This window comes from Lacerta agilis, chromosome 4 (genome assembly GCF_009819535.1).
Source record: "Lacerta agilis isolate rLacAgi1 chromosome 4, rLacAgi1.pri, whole genome shotgun sequence".
NCBI classification, from domain to species: domain Eukaryota; kingdom Metazoa; phylum Chordata; class Lepidosauria; order Squamata; family Lacertidae; genus Lacerta; species Lacerta agilis.
The window spans coordinates 14,971,604-14,993,808 of record NC_046315.1 but is presented as its reverse complement, the minus strand read 5'-3'; the positions used below and the strand labels follow the sequence as shown (position 1 = coordinate 14,993,808).

General features: G+C 44.1%; 1 protein-coding gene across 9 annotated transcripts in view; it reads right to left on the bottom strand.

The window, feature by feature from the left end:
- The window catches only part of FAT3 (FAT atypical cadherin 3), a 443,200-nt gene that overhangs the window by 65,222 nt on the left and 355,773 nt on the right, over positions 1-22,205 (bottom strand). For all 9 annotated transcript variants that reach the window (XM_033146109.1, XM_033146108.1, XM_033146110.1 and 6 more), the window contains 2 exons: positions 10,501-14,574; positions 600-796 (listed from right to left, as the gene is read on the bottom strand). In XM_033146109.1, coding sequence (XP_033002000.1) covers positions 600-796; positions 10,501-14,574 — 4,271 coding nt within the window. The remainder of the gene's footprint in view (positions 1-599; positions 797-10,500; positions 14,575-22,205) is intronic.

The window sequence follows — 22,205 nt, the reverse complement described above, 5'->3', positions numbered from 1 at the left end:
TCAACTCTCATAATGGTTTGAAAACCAAGGATTGGCTGCAGGAGCTTCCTGCACTCAATCAGAAGCTGCAGAAGTCACGTTGGATGGCTGGCTTCTGAAAAACGTTCGCAAACTGGAACACTCACTTCCGGGTTTGTGGCATTCAAGAGCCGATTTGTTCGGGACCCAAGCCGTTCAACTACTAAGGTACCACTGTATCTTTATTTTTAGATTTTACGATTTATATGAAAATTGTTCAATATGGTTGAACTTTTTGGCATGCTTTATTTATCGTTTATCACTACTTTTGCTACATTTGTAATTAGGTAAACTCTGTCATGTTGTAAGCTCCTTGAGCTTGGTATTCGCTCTGGAAAGGTGACATACAAATAAAATGATGTATGTCTGAGTTGTAGTCAACATATGGAGAAGTACCAATATATATCCCTGGTCTTTGTGAAGCTCCTTATTTATTACGATTTTGTACTGCATTGTTCCAACTTTGTCCAGACATTTCACTGGCTAATTTAAATTCGCCAATGGAAAGGTGTGATATATAAACCTAGATATATATACACTCTATTTTTAATTTTGTTAAAAAAAATATGTTGCCAACCAACCTGATCGCAGACAGGGCTGTTGTCATTAACATCTGTGACAATCACTTCCACAGCACTCTGTGTTACAAACAGTCCATCAGTCGCTGTAATATTCAGAAGGTAGATATCCTGCTCTTCCCGATCTAATGGTCTCTTGACATAAACCTTCCACTCATTCTGAACCATGCCAAGGGCGAACTTCCCTTTGGGATTTCCTCCTGTGGAAAGAGACAATAACCGTTATTAGAGCCACACACATTGTCCCTGTTTGCAGGAAGTCTCACAAAAAGTGAAATCCTGGAGGTGCGTTCCAACGATGAATGGCTTTTGATCAAGAGAAGGAGCTGACTCTGGTTTTATTTCACTCGCTTCCTCAACCGCACTCAACCCTCCCAGTTTCGCAAAATCTTTCCAGCGCTGACACTAGCAAAACAGTACAGGTGGTCAGCTTTGCTTTAGCCTCCTGATAACTATTTGGGCTAACTGTGGTCCTCTGTCTTCTGCAACCCAAAAGCTGCACGTGGTCCTCTGTCTTCTGCAACCCAAAAGCTGCACGTGGTGCTTGTATCTCCCACATGAGTCAAAACTGGTAACTTTCAAGGAAACAATAATAATAACAAAAGTTTTGAGATGATCCTGTTGTTTAGCTTGCATTAAGGGCAATCAGACTCAAACTGTGAACAATCAATAGCCTCCTCTTCACGACGGCATGACTGTCTTTCCACTTCAGTCTCAAGAGAGGATGTACTACAACCCCCTCACTCTTGTTACCAAGACAATTTCATTAGCTCTTGATTATGCAATCAAGGGAGTGCAGCAGGTTTCCATTAAGGAATCATCTAATGAAAGCTTTTATCACACTGCAGTGTTGTTTCTATTTTCATTACAATTTTTGTTGCGTGTGTGTTTTGCAGTCTGCAGAACACACAAAGACACATGTGCCTTAAGTAGACCTAACGAGGGGTCGTTTAAGGAGCAGCTTAAGATAAGGCCGGCAATTAGATCGAATTTATACAAGAGGAAAAGGCAGCCAGGAGAAGGGATGAAGCCAATCAGCTTCCTATTACGCTGAAACTGTGACACCAAACCCAGCAATATTACTTTTCTGCATCATTACACTGCATGGCAACTAAATCAAGTCAGAATGCTTGTCCCCAGCTATCCTCCAAGAGGAAAATAAGGCCATTTCACACACTAGGGGATACGGGGAATTAAAAGCATTGCCAAAACAGTCCTGGTGGATGGCCATTAACATTTCCAGCGGTTATTTATGTTTCCGCTTAAAATGTTAACATTTGCCAGTTTGTTCTGTGCAGTAATCACCTTCAACATGGCTATTGCTGCTTATGAATTTCTCTGGGGCACCTGGCTAGCCATACTCGGAGACAGTGCACTGGGCAAGGGAGACCTCTGTTATCAACAGTGAAAGCATTGCGATGTCTGCTCCGTTCCACTGAGTTCGATGGAGCTTACTCCCAGCGTAAGGCACCAGGAAATCAGGTCAGAACTTGTTACAACAGAGATGCAGTCTCGCCAGTCCTGCTCTCCTTGTGATGCAAACATGGCGCAACAGCCATTTACGGAAGTCCACCAGGAACCCGATAAAGCACCAGTGTTTGTTGACTGCCCAAGACTGCGCACCAGCAGCAACAAGCATTGTAGAAGAAGAAGAGTTTGGATTTGATATCCCACTTTATCACTACCCGAAGGAGTCTCTAAGCAACTAACATTCTCCTTTCCCTTCCTCCCCCCAACAAACACTCTGTGAGGTGAGTGGAGCTGAGAGACTTCAGAGAAGTGTGACTAGCCCAAGGTCACCCAGCAGCTGCATGTGGAGGAGCAGGGACGCGAACCCGGTTCCCCAGATTACGAGTCTACCGCTCTCAAGCAAGAGCTGTTCAACAGTGGGATGGTCTCCCTCGGGAGGCTGTGGGCTCTCCTTCCTTGGAGGTTTTTAAGCAGAGGTTGGGTGGCCATCTGCCATGGATGCTTTCGCTGAGATTCCTGCATTGCAGGGGGATAGACTAGATGACTCTTGGGGTCCCTTCCAACTCTACACTGCTATGAGGCCTGGTAGATCACGTTATGTAGGCCTGGCCTATATGGAACATCATGTTCCCTTTAAAGTTGGTGCGAATAATGCCAATAAATAAATAAATAAATAAATAAATGCCTTGCACTAAGTCAGATCTCTTAACTAATTCAATCCTACAGCAGCAGATTTCCAGGGTTTCTGGCTGTTTCTACCTGGAAATGTCAAGATTTGAACCTGGGACCTTCTGCATGTAAAGCAGATGCTCTCCCATTGGCCTGTGGTTCTTTCTCACAAATGAAACAAATATCAGTGAATCCATGTGTAGTGAGCTTTCCTACCAGGCGGCTGCATTCAGCCAAGCAACAATCACTCTGCATTCTGATGTGTGCCATGGTCTCTCCCTGAACTTCTGAATCACACTTGACAAAGATGTACCGTATTTTTCGCTCCATAGAACGCACCGGACCATAGGGCGCACCTCATTTTTAGAGGAGGAAACAAGGAAAAAAAATATTTTTCTGGTTTTCCTCCTCTAAAAGCCCTTTTTGTGGTTTTTTTTTTTTTTTTTGAGGATCAGCTAAAAGTTTTGCAGCTTTTTTGCAAAGGGAAAAGCCCTGGCTTTTTTGAGGATCAGCTAAAAGTTTTGCAGCTGTTTTTGCAAAGGCAAAAGGCTTTTTTTAGGATCAGCTAAAAGTTTTGCAGCTTTTTTTGCAAAGGGAAAAGCCCTGGGGGTTTTTTCCCGAGGATCAGCTAGGTTTTGCAGCTTTTTTTTGCAAAGGGGGAAAAGCAAAGCTCCTTTTGCAAAGGGGGAAAAGCAAAGAGGAAAAGCCCCATTTTTATGAGGTTTAACTCACATTTCTGAAAAATCTTAAGGAAAGGGAGCCATTTCTACAGTTCCCAGACAGATAATCTAATCAGCCAGTCACATGTCCTGGGGAAACAAACAACCTCCCTCTGCAGCACATTCAACAAAGGAGGGCGGGGCTGAAAGGAGCCGGGACTCTTATCTCTCTCCCGATCTCTTGCTGATCAGCTGCTGAGCGGGGTCCTTTCAACACTCCCTTTTCTCTTTGTAAAATAAAAAGCATGATCCTCTTTTGGCCCCTGGGCAATTCAGCTCCAGGGACCACCATTCGCTCCATAAGACGCACAGGCATTTCCCCTTACTTTTTAGGAGGAAAAAAGTGCGTCTTATGGAGCAAAAAATACGGTAACACAAATAAAAGAGCCTTAACAGTACAATAGTTTAAATATTCTTGGGATTAAAGGGAGCGGGGGGAAGTACACAGATATAGTTCCTCCCTGCACCCCGCAAAGCTCTGTATGCTTTGCTGCAGAACTTTTTCTGTAGTGATTAATTAGCTCTCCCCATCAACATATTTAAGGCAGGTTCAGGGGCTCTAATTAATTCATTTTTCATTGTAGATTTTTTCAACCGAAGGCTCCTGGCTGCAAATGTTAATGGCTAATTTTAAAAATCCACCCGCAGTTTTTCTTCCTACATTCTGCTTGGGCATCACAACATCTAAGCGTTCGCTCCAAAAAAAAAAAAACAACCCAACCCAACTTTCCCCAAAGGCCTCGAGACAAGAAAAATATGCACTTTTCTCTCTCGTTTGTTTTTGGTTACTGCATGATTGAATAACATCCCCATCCAAACCTTCCCTCCTCAGCAAATGTTGCAAAGCATACTTCAGAGCTCAGCGAGATGAAAGGGAATATGCAGATCAGAAATGAAATCTTTCAAGCACATTTTGGCAAGCCACATGCAAAGTAAGTTTAAGAGGCAGAGACTGTGTGATCACATGAATTCTTGCTGTGAGTGCTAACTTAAAACCGAATAGTCTAAATTATAAATATATTAAAAAGGCTTAAGAAGGGCCATAGCTCATCTCCTGTGCACATGAAAGGTCGAAGGCTCAATCTCCACCGATGCCAGCATGCTTTTGCCTGGGATAGCTCAGCCTGTAGAGCATGAGACTCTAAACCTCAAGGTCGTGGGTTTGAGTCCCGCGTTGGGCAAAAAGATTCATGTGTTGCAGGGGGTTGGACTAGATGACCCCTGTGGTCCCTTCCAATTCTGTAAGTCTATGATTCCAGTGTCTCCAGGTGGAGATGAGAGGGAGCTGTCCGAAATCATGGAAAGCTGCTGTGCGTATTGCTTGGAAAGTACAAGCGAGGTACATTCTCCTTTAAATGTGAACTGAATAGAATTCCTTCTCTATCCCCTCAGATGGGCAGGGTACAAATAATAAATTAATAATAATAATACTTTCTGCTTCTTCATGTCTGAATTGGCCAGAATCAGCATCTTGGTTGAATAGCGCTATTTCTCAGGTAGAACTGTTTTCCTTTTGCTGTGTCCTGGGCATTATACTGACTGAAATATCTGAGGCAGTGCATGTCCAAGCCTCTTAGGACACACATGGTGGGTGGAGAGTGTGAAAACACAATTCTACAGACCTTGCAATATTGTAATAATTTGGCCCATTATTAATTCCAATAATGGCAAAATGATGATTTACAGATCATTAGCATCAAGGAGCTCAGGAATTGTGGATCACCTACCAACCGCGGGAGTAGTTTGTTACTCAGACAGAGGCAAGCCTACAGCAAAACGCTGAAGTGAATGAAAGCATTCTTCCAAAAAGTGCTGAGATCTCTTGAGAGCAGAGTAGACGTCCGTATGATTTTACATTTCCAGCTCAGGATGGATTGTCCACATCTTGTAGGTAACCACTGCCTTCCCTTTGAGGGCAGATCTAAAAGGCTGCTCAGAGCACAACAAACACTGTTCACATTAATTACCCCCTCTCCCTCACCTTTGGGTTCAGTGATCCGCTTGCTCGCTGAGACTTCGTGAAGTAAATGGTTCGTGCATGATTGTATTTACAGACCGGCCTTTTGAGCTTCGGAGTGACAGAATGGCATTGGCAAAGGAAAGCCAAACACTTGAACTGATCCCGGTGGAATGTTCCAGCTTGCACAGTGAGCTCACTTTGGGGCGGGGCTACCGGAGGAAATAATTTCTAAAAACCTTCAAGTGTGAAGTTAAACCTTTAAAAATCCACAGTGCCACCAAAACTGCTGAATATGCTTGGAAACAAATGGAGCGAAATGCCCATGCTATTCGTTTTCTAGAATTTGTATCTCAATAAATGACACAACGGTAACTTGGGGGGGGGGAGATGTAGCTCAGCTGTAGAGCATATGTTTTAACACACAGGAGGATGCAGGTTCAACCTCTGACATCTCTACATAGAGCTTGGAAAGGGCCATGTCTGAAACCAAGGAAAGCTGTTACTTGTTCTTGTACACCGTGGTGGGGAACCTGAGGATCTCTAGATGTTGTTGGATGCTGGTTCCCATCAGCCCCAGCCAGCAGGGCCAATAGTCAGAGATGATGAGAACTGCAGCCGAGCAACATCTGGAAGGACCACAGCCCTAGTGTAGTCAATCCTAATCTAGCTGGACTGATGGTCTGACTCTGTACGAGGGAGCTTCCTGTGTTCCTATTTACACTTCTTCTGTGCTAGCAGATCTTAGCCTTGAGTTCACATTGGTCTACTCTGAAGAAGGAAACGATAGCTTGGTTACATTTAATCTGATGAATTCAAGTCAACTGTAAATCAAGGGTGAAAACTGACAGCAGATTGTTACGTCCGAGTATGCTCCACAAGATACAGGGCTTATTTGCACTTAACTTTTCTCCGCTCTTTGCAGGCATGGTTCAAGATTTAAAGTTCTGTGTCCAAGCACCCTTTTATTTTTCTCTGGAATCTTCCCCATGAAAACACTCAGACCTTGGCCTGGAAAGAGCAGGGCAAAAGGTAAGTGCGGATAAGCCCATAAACTCTGCTGCTCTATGATTTTCTGAAAATTCATGAGAGATGTTTGCCAAGCTGCTATTGGGCAGGTCTTCGAGTATATCATGTGAAGGTATTCAGCTTCAACCCAAAGTCACAAGGGGAGAAGATCACAATGTCAAACTCCTCTAAGTGTTTATCTGTATGTACATAGTAGATCCGCATCCTTGTGGAGAAAAGCTGGTAGGAACTGGGTTGTACACACAGCCAGAGGGCAGCTATTTATTTCTCTATTGCACTACATTATACATGTAGTATAAACACTGACAACTGGGAAACAATGGGCTGCAAGCGCTCCAATTGGAGAACAGCCTTTACCAAAGGTGTCATGGGCTTTAGACACTCGAACTCAGGACGCAAGGGAGAAACATGCTAAGAGGAAGGCATGCTTGGCAAATCCACACCGTGATCAACTCCCGCCTGGGAACCAATGTCCCCACTGTGGAATGAAGTGTGGATCCAGAATTGGCCTCCACGGTCACTTACGGACTCATTGTTAAAACTGTGTTTATGGAAGACAATCTTACTCGGTTACGAGTGATTGCCAAAGAAGATTTATTTCTCTGATTGTGTCAGATCATGGAGGTAGCTGCTGGCCTCTCATGTCCACAACATGGTTCACAGAAGGCTTCCTTATAAGGTTGTGCACATACCCAGGCGCACCCACAATGGTATGCACAAATCCAGCAGGATGCACTGGCTACAGGGAAGTTAACCAAAAGGGGTTAATCTGTAATTGTCTTGTGCTGTGCACTGGAACTGGTGACTTAACACCACAATTTCCAGAGGGCTAGCTGTGTCGCTGTGAAAACACTCATTACTGCTGTTGTCACGGGTCACTGTGCTTATTTTTGCATGCATTCAAGCTCTAATTGAATCAGCTGATTAACATTCTACGTCCTTTTAAATGTGTTTGTGGGAGAAGGGTTATTGTTTTTTATTATGTATTTTGTGTTCTCATTTTTTATTTTTATGTTGTGCACTGCCCTGTGATCTTCAGATGAAGGGTGGTATACAATTTTTAATAATAATAATCAATCATCATCATCACTCATGTTGCATTTTCCTTTGACCTCATTGCTTACTGTTCCCTTCATCAAGTGTAAATATTTGTGCTATGGAGGATAACACTTCACAGAAATCTATCTAAGATCCGAGGCACTGTTGTGAGTTAGAACAGAGCCTTTTCAGCAGTGGCACCACAGTTGTGAAGAGACAGGCTCACTTGACCCCATCTTTATGGTCTTTCTGATGCCATTGGTGCCACAGATACGGCTTTTTTCTGCTGGATATGTAGCAGGAACCACACTATGAGTTTTTAGGGAATGTCCTTCCATTTTCAAAGCACCCTTCCTTCCTGCAGTTCCCACTTCATATGCATCTAACTGGCAATTCAATGCTTTGGCCACAGTGTGACTCTCCCTTATCTCTAGTCTGAAAATTAAAAGTTAATTGTGCAGTGATGATAATACATAAATATAGAGAGATTTATGAGTGTGAAAGATTTTACTTTCACACCAAATAACGTTTCACTTTCCTTTTTCGGGGGAGATAGTCAGGAATGAATTAAATCCCTTGAAGGCGGCAATACTTTGAACATACACCGTCACAAATCCATGCCGATCGGTGCTTCATGCCTGTTGATGCACTTTGTGAGACAAGAGTTTTAAAATTGGAATTCACTGACAGCAATGAGAACTGGAGACTCAGCCCCCCAAACTGTGGGCTCCTCTATTAAAATGAAATCTAATCCTCTGCATGGACCGGGGGACTTAGGGCAGCTCTCTGTTTAATTTGATATTTAAGGGAAACCTCAGCGTGGCACCAATTCCTCTTTGCAGTAAGTTAAAAGGGTTACTTCATTAGGAGATCAGGATGATTAAATATGAGAGAGAGACTGTATTCCTAAAACTGGCTTTGCACCTATCTCCGAAAATCGGGGAACAAAGAGTACTCAGCTGTGGGCACGTAATTTGTAATTTGCTAATGTGCGAGATTGGTATTTCCTACAGCAACTGTAACTCGTGGACCTTACACAAGAATAAGTGTGCACAGGACTGGAGCAAAGCAAACCCCCCCCCCCGGTATCTCTATTACCACAGCAGAAGGGGCTTAAGGAGCCTCATTATGGATTGGCACTTAAATGCACACAACGTGGCTCTTACTTGGCATGAAATGGTACCTGCTTAACGAGGACAAGCAGATGTTTTAGCGGGATAGTAACATTTCCACCCGTCCTGGAAAGCTTCATCGCTTTTCCCTGCTTCCAAGTTGTACGGTCACATTCATGTTTGGATACATCTTGTTTGAGTGGACGGCAAACGCAACCCTGGCATCCCCTGCTTATCTACCGCCATCTCATGCAAGATGTGAAGCCATTCCACAATCATGGGCCCACACTACCCAATGGTCATTCCCATACCACGTGGAATATTCTCTTAAGTAATTCAACCCAGTCCCTACAGCTTCCCACAAATGCTCAAGGAAGGTCAGTCATTTTTGTTTTTACCTTCAACAGAAAGCCTGTGAGGTAAGATTATTGTTTGAGGTGTGGTGGCTAGCTCAATGGGCAGAATTCAGTTTGGCAACAGAACGCATGGCTGGATGCAGAAGGTCTCAAATTCAACCACTGGCGTCTCCAGTGAAAAAGGGATTTCAGGAAGCACATGAAGAGGAAAGCTCCCTGCCCACAAAACCTTAAGAGAACTAATGACAGTCAGAGGAGACAATATTGGGTTAGATGGACCAATAATCTGCTCCAGCGTAAGGCAGCTTCACTTACTCATGGCTGCCAGGGCCAAATTATATGGCCTTAACTTGTAATCTGCTTAGAATTCTATTTAGCCATTAAGTGATATAGGATGAGGATGACGGGAGCTTTGGGTGCAAAAAGCAACAGGGTTGACACCAGGCAGGCCGCAGCAAATGGCTAGTGGGTTGAATTCCACTTGCTGGGCCACAAAGTGTGCGCATGCATGCACTGAATGAAAATATGAAAAAACACCATCCTTAAGACAATCCCTCAGCACAATGGGAAGAAAGTAAATGTGCTAATAGCAAGTTGGCCCAACAGTTATTTGTGGTCCCAACCTTTAAAAAAGGTCAAAGAAGCCCAAGCCATATATTATTTATTTGTTTTTATATATGGGAACCATCGCTTCTTTCTTTTCTACGGCTACTTGATGCCTTTAAAAACGAATGTTTCTAATGAGGTTTGCAATCTAGGAAAGGGTGCTTTTTAATTAAGTAAAATAAGACAGTTATGAATGTACAAAAGTCTCCCACCCACCCAATGCCTACCCCCTCAGCCTACTCTGAAAAACAAATGTTGCTCATTTTCTCTGGCTGATGCACAATGCTACAATCCTTTCCATGCTGATAACATAAATCTTAAGGGGGTTATATAAAGAGGCTGCTAAATGGCAGCACAGTGTGAAATGTGAGTTGGTTAAATTAAAAAGGCCCAATACAAATGATGCTTTTCCCTGTTTTTATGCACTTTTACAGGATGTCCTTAGGGCTGAACCAAGCAACAGAATAATACCCTAGAAATGGTTTGTGTGGATCTACGTCGTGACATGTTAAGGTCTCAGCAATTTGTGGCACCCGGACCTATACGTATTACTCTCTCCACTGGAGGCTTTTAAGCCGACCATCTGTCTTGGATGCTTTAGTTGAGATTCCTGTATTTCAGGGGGCTGGAATAGATGATCCTTGGGATCCCTTCCAACTCTACAATTCTATGGTTCTACGATTGGTTCCTTGTGCCAGGGATCAAAACAGGTTCGAGATGAACATATGAAGCTGCCTTGAACTATGGCAAACCACTGTTCCACTTTGCACAACGCTGTCTATTCTGAATGGTGACAGACCTCCAAGGTCTCAAGCAAAGACAGGCATTTCCTAGTTCTGCTATGCAAGGTGCTTTTTAAGCAGAAAAGTCATGGACGGAGCACCTGTGCTTTGCCACTGAGTTCAAACTCTCCCCGCCTTTAGCCCTCCAACCCGAGAGGCCCATTACCTGTAATGTGATAGCTGACTTGGCGGTTGACATCAGATGTATCCTCATCCCAAGTGCTGAGGACGGCCACAACTTCGCCTGGCGAGTCGCTCTCCTTCACGGACCCCCTGTACAGCTCATGCTCAAATACTGGAGCATTATCGTTGATGTCTGTCACCGTGACGGAGATCAAGGCGGTTGATGAGAGGGATAGGGCTTCTCCTAGGTCGGAAGACACTACAGTGAAGGCAAATGTGGGGTTCTTCTCATGGTCCAAGTCTTTCAAGGTGCTGATCCAGCCGCTGTTGCTGTCAATGGTGAACACCTCTGAGACTGGGTCAGCATCCGATTCTGCTGAGAGAGAGTACGTGACTTGACCGTTTGCCCCCCAATCTGCATCAATGGCTTTAACCTGGATAAGTTTGGTTCCTATGGGCATTCCTTCCATTATGATGGCTTCGTAGCTGGCTGCCTCAAACATGGGTTTGTTGTCATTGACGTCCAAAATTTTAATGTCCACATCCACTGTTAAAACAACATCCACTTTATCTAGCTTTATAGTTGCAGCAACCTTAAGGTGAAAGGCAGGAGTTGTCTCGTGGTCCAGTCTCTTATCAAGTTTTATGATGCCGGTGTCCTGCTCTATAATAAACACTCCATCCTTGTTGTTCCCTGGCAATTCACCATTGACTGTGCTATAGGTGGCACCCTGGCTAGGCAAAACATGCAGAACATCAACGGTACTACCTATTACAGTGTCTTCCGATAGTGTAAAGGAATATTGGGGTTGAGAAAAAGAAGGCAAGATGGTTTCTGGAGGTAAAACGTGAATGTACACAGGGATAAGTGAATGCTTCACAGGAATGCCGCCATCAACTGCTTTGACAAAGAAGGAGAGCACTGTGTTTTTAAGCTGGTTAAAGTTGCCCTTGGTTACCATCCACCCATTGTCAGGGTCAATTTCCAGCAGATCTGCAACAGAAACCGAGGCCTCGCTGTACAACGAGTAGGCAATCCTCGCATTTGCACCATCATCTGGATCAACTGCTTGGACCTGGGTGACCAAATGACCCTTTCCAACATCTGCTTTGACGCTTGCCCTGTATTCAACTGTCATGAACTGGGGAGCATTGTCATTCTCGTCCACCACTATGACTCGCACGGTACAGAATGTGGTTCTCCCTCCTCCATCGAGGGCTCTCAGGAATATGGTGATGTCACCTTCCAAAGGGATCTCCCGATCAAGTTTCTCAGTTGTGATGATCTGCCCGTTGTTATCAATCAAAAAACGATCCTTGGCAAAGTCGTTTATGATTGAATAGCTTATTTGCCCATATATGCCTGAGTCTCCGTCTGTTGCTTTCACGTGGATTACCTTGGTTCCAGGGGCGGCGTTTTCTCTAACCTCTGCCACGTAAATACTCTGTGTGAAGACAGGACTGTACAAGTTCGCTCCGAGAATCCGGATATGGACCTGGGCTGTGCTTGTGAACAAACCATCGGAGACAGAGACATTCAGGCTGTACATTGACTCCATCCTCTGCTTCCGATGGTTTGACAGGGAGATGACCCCACTTTTACTGTCCATCACGAAACTTGTACGGTCATTTCCAGACAAGATGCTGTACTCCAACCGGTCATAATCAGAGCTGTCTGCATCAGAAGCTTGGACGCAAGTCACAAAATGACCCCGAGGAGCCAGCTCACTGACGTACGATTCATATATCAATTGGTTAAAAACGGGAGGGTTGTCATTCATGTCTGTTACAAAGATGCTGACTAGAACTTCACTGCTTAGGGGTGGGAATCCGTTATCCGTTGCCCGCACTTTCAGACTGCATTGCTGCATCAGCTCGTGGTCCAGCAAGCGGGCTGTTAGGATCAAGCCACTCGTGCCATCGATGTGAAAGTAATCTGTGCTGTTGAAGGTGTCCTGGACTATCTGATACTGCACTATTTTGTTGTTCTCAGAATCTGCATCCGTAGCAACAACCTGCAAAACAGGTGTCCCAATCAGAGACGCTTCAGATAAAGTGGCATTATATGCAAAGTGGTCGAAAACTGGGGCGTTGTCATTGACATCATTGATAATTAAGTCCACCGTTACTTCAGCTCGGGCACCAGTGAGAGCATCGCTGGCTCTCACTGTCAATTTGAAAATGGGGTTTACTTCATAGTCCAATGGACTGATGACATTGAGGACTCCGGTGTCAAAATCAATGTTGAATTGATTGTAGGGATCACCGTCTACAATGATGTAAATGATTCCTTGACCTTCTGGGCTGGTTGCATTGATGCTCAGAATTGGGGTGTGCATTTCGATGTCTTCGTTTACAGAGGCCGTATAGAAAGCCTTGTTGAAAACGGGCATTGCTTTGTTAACTATCGTAATGGGCAGTTCTACAGATGCAGACAGTGATGGATTGCCTCCATCTTTGGCAATGACGATAATTAGATACTCTATGTTAGATAAGTCAGAATTAAAGGCTGCTTTTAATGTGACACTGCCAGTGTGCCTGTCAATTTCAAAGTGCCCATAGTCCTCCTTCAGCAGGTATGATACGTCGCCATTTGCATCCTTATCTTTATCAATTGCTGTGACTCGGTATATCAGGGTGCCGGGATCAGCCTCAACTTGTACAGCGGCGTAGTATGGGAGCCCAACAAACACTGGAGCATTGTCATTGATGTCTTCAATGTGAACTCTGACAACCACCCTGGCTACCCGCAGGTGATCCAGCTCACGACTAGCCTCTACCACCAGCTCGTAAAATTCCTGTTCCTCTCTGTCAAATGGGATGCCAGTAGTTTGAATGACACCCAGAGTGGATTTGATCTTGAATTTGTTCCCTGGGTTTAATATGCTGTACTTCAAGGGCTCGTTAAGGCGGTTTCCAACAGCGTTGACCACGGCTACTTTTGTGATATTGGTGCTGTTTTCTGAGATGGATGTGGAGTAAAGGCTTTGTGTGAAATGCAGGCCACTGTCCATGGCTTCTTTGACCATTATGGTCACTACGGCAGTGCTATAGAACTTCCCATCGGATACTTTTGCTATGAGCATGTAATGATCTTTGGAGAGGCTGTTGTTTTTTATAGTCAGTACCCCGGAAACAGAATCGATGAGGAAATGCTCTGTGCTGCCTTCAATCAGGCTGTAGGTCATTTCAGGTGGGACTTCTGAATCTGGGTCTGCAGCCCTGAGTTTAAGAACCTCAACTCCAATGTATGTTGGTAGGAGCAAGATGGTCTCAAACATGGCCTGGCTGAAAACTGGAGGGTTATCATTGACATCTGTTACATCAATGGTGACTTCAGCTGGATTTTCTGCAGTAAGCTGTGGATTTCCACTGTCTCGAACGTGGACGTGAAAATGGAAATGTGCAATGGTTTCATGATCTAAGTCAGCAATAGTCCTAATTGCACCTGTACTGGAGTCTACGGTGAAATAGTTCTTTGCAGTGGACTCAACAATCTGGTAGACAAGCAAAGCGTTCTGATTACTGTCCGCATCTGTGGCTCGTATCACAAGCGGATTATTCCCTAAGCTTCGAACGATGCTATTTATAGGTGCAGCCTCACTGATGCTGCCCAGGTATTTTGAGAAGAGGAAGACTGGTGGGTTGTCATTTTCATCAATGATCTGGATGTTCACAGTGGCATTGGATGCCATCCCGGCCATGTTTGTGGCTTGTACGGTGAGCTGGTACGAGGAAGTGCGTTCATAATCGAGGGGTTTTTGAGTAGTGATGACTCCGGAGTAGGGGTTTATAGCAAAGGCTCCGTTGGTGTTGCCCTCCTTAACCTCATAAACTAGCGTAGACTGGCTGATTGCCGAGACCAAGATAACTGAAGTTCCAAAGTCAACATTTTCATTCACTTCAGCTTGCCATTCCTTGTGCGTGAACTTCGGGTGGGAATTGTCTGACATGGTCACAGATATGCGGACAATAGCTGTGGCTGACAGCGGTGGAGAGCCCTGGTCGGTCACTTTGACTGACAGAACAAACTGGTTCATAGTGGTCAAGTCTGGTTCCTTCAGCACCGTGATGATTCCTAGAACTGGCTCAATCTTGAATGTGTTCCCAGTATTCCCTAAAAGAGAGAAAAAAATAGGGATATATATCAAAAATGAAATGTAAATATGTAAAAATGATGAGCAATATGTTCAAAGTTCACTTGTTGGTATCGCATCATGCTTGCATAGCTCAAGGCCCACCAATTCAAACTCAGTCCATCAACCATATATGGCCAGCTGCCAACCCAACCTTCACTATTTTTGCCGTCCCCAGTGGGCAGCAAAAACAAGTTTTGTCAAGAACAGGCACCCCCAAACTTGGCCCTCCAACTGTTTTGGGATTGTAACTCCCATCATCCCTAGCTAACAGGACCAGTGGTCAGGGATGATGGGAATTGTAGTCTCAAAACAGCTGGAGGGCCAAGTTTGGGGATGCCTGGTCAAGAACGTGGTAAGCCACCATTAATGGCCTGACGGTTGTGTTTTGCTTGGTGAGACTAACTCTGCATGCACACAGCTGCATTTTATACTAAAACCAAGTAGAACTAGGGCTGATCACTGCCCAGTTGGGATCCCTGTACAAACCACTCCGAGAAATCTGAAGTATGATCTTGATATAAGTGCAGAATTCAAGCCGATTAATCTAATATGAAGCAGAATATCTGTGGGCAAGACCTTCAAAACCAAGTGACACTCCCCAAGGAGTTGCAGGAAACTGACATTTCAAGGCTGTGCTGATCATTCTCTCTGGAACCCCAGTATCACCGACAAAATGTGGAATGATGCCCTTCCCTCAACCATATGTGAAGCAGCAACCATCAGTTGCTTTTGGGTGTCTTGGAAAGACTTTATCTTTTTGCTCAGGTTTTGCCTGACCCACAAAAATGGACCCCGATTTATGTGTATGAATCCCCAAATCTCCGTTTTCATTTGATTACGGTATATATGGTTTGAGGTTATATTTTTGTTTTCACGGATGTCACTTTTATACAGTACATAGTGTGCACCGCATAGAGGTTTTAAAATATACACATGATATGCTTTTACACAAATAAGTAAATAAATGTCTAATTACACTTCCCACCGCTTTTTGAAGAGATCACAGTAGTTTATGTCTATAGTGCAGAGATGCTGTAAAAGGGTGAACAAACCATTGCCAACTTGGTGACCTTTACAGGTAGGTAGCCATGTTGGTCTGCCATAGTCAAAACAAAATAAAAAATAAAAAAATTCCTTCCAGTAGCACCTTAGAGACCAACTAAGTTTGTTCTTGGTATGAGCTTTCGTGTGGGTGCACATTTCTTCAGATACACTGAAACAGAAGTCACCAGATCCTTATATATAGTGAATGGGTGATTGCAGTCATTAACAGTCGTCAACAGGTTTTCCACACCTATCAGCCAATCACCCATTTCCACCACCCTTTTGAGTAATACCCCTCCCCACTCTCTCACTATATATAAGGGTCTGGTGACTTCTGTTTCAGTGTATCTGAAGAAGTGTGCATGCACACGAAAGCTCATACCAAGAACAAACTTAGTTGGTCTCTAAGGTGCTACTGGAAGGAATTTTTTTTATTTTTTATTTTGTTTTGGTGACCTTTAGACATTTTGGACTACAATTCCCATCAGTCAAAGCCAGCACAGCTGTATTGGCTGGGGCTGGTGAGAACTGCAGTCCAAAATATCTGGAGGGCACTACATAGGCAAAGCCACCTGTAAATCATTAACTGGGCTGTAGTATTTATACAGCACCACCTGCTAGGATCTATGTGACCGACTGCAGCTCATCTATGGACTTTGCTTGCCTGCATTATGCGATTTGCACAGTAATCCTACCCATGTCTATTCAGAAGTAAGCCCCACTAAATTCAACAGGGTTTACTTCCAGGTGAGTGTGTTTAGAATTGCAGCCTTATCCTATACCTGCTCACCCCTGAGTTAGACCTATCAAATGCAGTGGGGCTTACTTCTAAATCAATATGCATAGGATTACACTAACAAGACTGTGATTTCATACATATTTACTAGAAAATGCATTTTACTGAAAGCTCCTGGACTTCAAAGAAGAAGAGTTTAAGATCTGGCACAAAATAGAGACAAAAGACGAAGAAGCCAAACTGTTCAGTGCATGAGCAACAGTTCATGGGCTGAAATAATGAGGATTTGGAGCAATTTAATATTACTGGTTGAATGCTTCAATAGGACTGAAGGCGAAGAATGAGAATAGCGTGTGTGTGTGTGTGTGTGTGTGTGTATTCAAGAAATACACACAAAATAATAGCTCATCAAATAGATAAAAGGAAGCTAATGTCAGCAAGGTTTGTTTATTGATCTTAGTGGATAGGGAGAAATCAAGAAGAATCATTGTTCAGTGAAGACGTAAATGGGTCAGGGTTTGCCACATACAAAATACAATGATGAGGTAGGATCAAGAGACTCTTTTGTCAAAAGCATACAATGAGGACTGAATGACCTGTTCCAAGGAACATGTAGCTGGTGGTGGAATCAACAGAAACTCTCTGCATTCATCTTGTCCTCATCTGCGTAGTGTGTTGTCAAGCTTATCCTATGCCCCGGAACACAGAGAGCTGCATTCTACTGAGATAGACAACTGGCCCATTTACTTCAGTATTGTCTACACTGACTGGCAGCAGCTGTCTAGGGTTTCAGACAAGGATCTAACCCAGTCCTAACCTGAGATGCTGGGGATTGAACATGGAACCTTCTGCCTGCAAAGCAGGTGGTTTTTCCCTGCCAACGCTATGCACTTCTCCATATCACTAGCTCCTTCTCTGGCATCTCACAAAAGGCTGCATGAGTGAAGGGAAATGAGGAGAGTGAAAGGGATTTCCAGACTCACTTCATGCACTTTAACAGAACCAAGAGCTAAAGCTCACCCTCCACCCCACCCTGACTTTCACCTCAGGTTCAAAACTGCATGAGCAGATGCTTCTTCGTGCAACCAGAGATGGTGCAACCAACAATAGCTGTACTCAGCCCTATCTTCAAGCGTCCTTCTTTGGGGAAGGTGCTGTGGCTTAGGGATGAGAGCATCTGCTTTGCATGCAGAAGGTCCCGGGTTCAATCCCCAGCGTCTCCAAGTAGGGCTGGAAGAGACACCCTACCCAAAACCCTGCAGAGCCACTGCTAGTCACTGTAGAAAACATTGATCTGGAGATTAGGCACCTAAGATTAGACATTCGACATTAGGCAGCTGTGCTCCTGGAGTTAAGCAAACCAATGAGAGAACACTACCTCTACCCCATCCACCACCATACAGGTCACTCTGTATAGGCAAAGTTATGGAGCACAAAGCCTCCTGTATCTGTGGAAGATCCATCCATGTTTCACAACCCTGATTTTATAGTGTTTTGAATGCCCAGGGAGCCTCAATGAATACAGGAGGCTCCCAGCTTCAGACACTTGCCCTCCTATTTGTGGAGGTCTCTCCCGCCCAGCTGAGACAGACCCCCTCGTTTGCTGAACTCCCAGCACCTGATGAAGACCTTTTTATTTTATTTCAAGCAAGGTTTTCTTATTTTTCTATTAGTTTTCATTGAGTTCACCTTTACTGTATCTTTTTAACCTTACTGGACACAGCTTAGAGACTATGTTGTTAAAGTGTGAAATGAATTGTGGAAGTAAAATAGGAATAAACTGATAGGGCAAAGGCAACACAGGGAAGGGGAGTGGTGGAGCATGCTGAATATCCCCACCCTCCCTGGCATGATTTCCATCATGTGTAGTTTTTGGACACCATGAGACAAGACACAGGCTGAGTTCAACTCCACGTTGCAAAGGGACATTTCAACACAGGGCTCCCATTTTCAGCGAGACACTCCTGCCGCTTGCAATATTTTTGCCCTCTGTGTTATGTTCTATAAACAGCAGTGGTTCCCAACCTTTCTTCCCTATGGGCCACCTTAAAGTAGCTGAGGATCTTGTATGTTGTTTGTCTTGTTGTAGCTTTGAGCCAGATGCTGTATGGTTTTTAATTGTATTGTACAGCTTCCTTCATTTCTTATAAATTGTATTTTATTTGTATTACACACAACCACAAATCCAGACAGGCTGCAGACCACCTGAATGAAGCATGTAAACCACTCGTTGTCCATGGACCACAATTTTGGAACTCCTGGTCCACAGATTGACAAAAAGGATGAGTTAATAGGTGACAGAGGTAATACATGATTCAACCAATCAACGGGCCTGTATGTGCCTCTACCACCTGTATAGTTTGTAGGATGGAAATATACCGGTATGAACACGTCTATACATTTCAGTGCTCATCACCTCTCACCTGGATTCGGATCTTGTTAAAATGTGTGTGTATTGGTTTCTCTTACTGAGTGCTGTGCTCATATGAGCTGAATTCCCTGAGAAGTAAGGAACCATGCATATAAGCTGAACCCATCAGTTAAAATTAGCATCCTCCCTGCACATCCTTTCATGGTTCCAGTTACAGGTGGGTAGCCGTGTTGGTCTGCCATAGTCAAAACAAAATCGAAAATTCTTTCTAGTAGCACCTTAGAGACCAACTGAGTTTGTTCCTGGTATGAGCTTTCGTGTGCATGCACCAACTTCAAATTTGGTGAGGACCTGTTCCTCACCAACTTCAAATTTGGTGAGGACCTGTTCCTTCAGATCAACGGCACAGCAATGGGCACCCGCATGGCCCCACAGTATGCCAACATCTTCATGGCAGATTTAGAACAACGTTTCCTAAACTCCTACCCACTCAAACCTCTCTTGTACCTGCGTTACATTGATGATATTTTTATTATCTGGACACATGGTCAACAGACCCTGGACACCTTCCACAAGACATTCAATGACTTTCACCCCACCATCAACCTAACTATGAACCAATCTATGCAAGAAATACACTTTTTGGACACTACTATAAAAATACAGGATGGACACATAGACACCACCTTATACCGTAAACCAACTGACCGACAAACATATCTACATGCTTCTAGCTACCATCCCAAACATACCAAACAATCCATTGTATATAGCCAGGCCCTACGTTACAGCCGCATCTGTTCCAACTCTACAGACAGAGACTCTCACCTAAGAGATCTACAGCAAACCTTTTTAGAACTAAAATATCCACCTGATGAAGTTAAACAACAGATCGACAGAGCCAGACTGATACCCAGAGAGAACTTGCTGCAAGACAGACCCAAAAAAGAAAATAACAGAACACCACTAGTCATCACATACAGCTCCCAAGTTAAAACAGTACAACGCATCATCAGAGATCTACAACCTCTCCTAGACAATGACAGTTCTCTTTCTCAAGCTCTGGGAGGAAGACCCTTCATCGCATACAAACAGCCACCCAATCTCAAACAGCTCCTCACCCACAATAATACAAAAACAGGACTCAACATGGACACTGGTACCAGAGCCTGCAATAAACCCAGATGCCAACTTTGCTGCCACATAAACCCGGATAACACCATTACTGGTCCCAACAACATCAAACACACCATCTCAGGACTATTTAATTGCTCATCTTCCAACATTGTGTATGCAATCAAATGCCAACAGTGCCCTTCAGCTCTCTATATTGGACAAACAGGCCAAACCCTACGCCAAAGGATAAATGGACATAAATCTGATATCAGGAATCACAAGACAGAGAAACCAGTAGGAGAACACTTCAATCTCCCAGGACATTCTATAAAAGATCTCAAAGTAGCTGTCTTAATACAAAGAAATTTCAGAAATAGACTGGAAAGAGAAGTGGCTGAATTGCAACTAATCACCAAACTTAAAACCATGGAGAAACCTGGTTTGAACAAAGACATTGGATTCTTATCTCATTATACATAACAAAGCCATCTTTAGCCATCTCACCCCTTGCCTTTCCCTGCAAGACTAATTGCAGCCGTTTAGAGTCGTCAACAAGTTTTCCACACTTATCAGCCTATCACCCATTCCCACCACCCTTCTGAGTAATACCCCTCCCCACTCCCCCACTATATTTAAGGATCTGGTGACTTCTGTTTCAGTGTATCTGAAGAAGTGTGCATGCACACGAAAGCTCATACCAGGAACAAACTCAGTTGGTCTCTAAGGTGCTACTAGAAAGAATTTTCGATCCTTTCATGGGTCAGAGGAACGACAGCCTCAAAAAGTTCTATTACGCTGCATCGAGGGACATCTGGGGATAACGAAATGGTGGGAATTTGCAGCAGCTGAAACAGAGGTTTGAAACCTTGACTTGCTGGCAACATGGGAGGATGAAATCGAAATCACAGGCAGTCGTGGGGAGATAGTCTCATCAAAGGGTTTCAAGCTTTGGAATAATTGGTCTGGGTAGAAGCCTCACATTGTCCACACTTCCAGGCCACTGCCTCACCCCTCCCTCCTCCATGATTATGGGAGCCATTTTATTACACACTTTTTACAGCCGATCTTAACAACATTATATCACTCTATCCATTTACCATAGGACCAAATTAGACACTTGGAAACAGATCTAAGTCTCAAAGCAACAGGAGCAAGACTATTTGCAGTGAAGAAGCGTTGGACAAGGGGAGGGATGACTGAGCCTTAAACCTGCCACTTCCTCCTGGCCTCACAACCCCGCCTCCACACCTTTCTACCCAAATGCTGTCCAAATTGATTTTTTACCACAACTCTAAGGAGTAGTGGCTTGAGGGAGGGAGCTGATGCAGAGGAAAAGTGCTGACTGGGTCATGCACTCCCCTTCCGCTTGCCATCTCCCCTGCTGCTTTGCAGCTGTTTAGCAGCAACTAGGGTTTAAGATCTGGGTCTTTCGTCAACTTGATGAATTACCTCTGCTAATTCCCTTTAAAAGAAGCTAAACTTGTCAACCTCATGTACGTAGATGACAACAACCTCATGATGCCATCTTAACGATTCATGACGCTATAGAGTGAGTGGGGAGGTGTATAGATTGGGATGCAAAAATTCAGTACTGTATAAAATTGAAAATCATAAATAAAATAAAATAAATCAGTGTTGATTGGTAAGGGTGATTAAGCCTGCAGTTTCAGGAGGAGGGCACACATAGGTGAATTGGAATTGTGATTGACAGAACTGAAATCAAATACAATGCAGGAAGAGACCTAATCTAGGAGTCAGCAAACTTTTTCAGTAGGGGGCTGGTCCACTGTCCCTCAGACCTTCCCTTAGAGAGCCAGTGTGGTGTAGTGGTTAAGAGTGGTAGACTCGTAATCTGGGGAACCGGGTTCGCTTCCCCGCTCCTCCACATGCAGCTGCTGGGTGACCTTGAGCTAGTCACACTTCTTTGAAGTCTCTCAGCCTCACTCACCTCACAGAGTGTTTGTTGTGGGGGAGGAAGGGAAAGGAGAATGTTAGCCGCTTTCAGACTCCTTCGGGTAGTGATAAAGCGGGATATCAAATCCAAACTCTTCTTCTTCTTCTTTTTGTGGGGGGCCGGACTATTTTTTTTTGGGGGGGGGATGAACAAATTCCTATGCCCCACAAATAACCCAGAGATGCATTTTAAATAAAAGGACACATTATACTCATGTAAAAACACACTGATTTCCGGACCGCCCATGGGCCATATTTAGAAGGTGATTGGGCCGGATCTGGCCCCCGGTCCTTAGTTTGCCTACCCATGACCTAGTCTAACGTGGTCCTGGTTGCAGGAATCTACCTCTTCTGTTATCACGCTAGAGTTATCCAAACATTGGCAAATT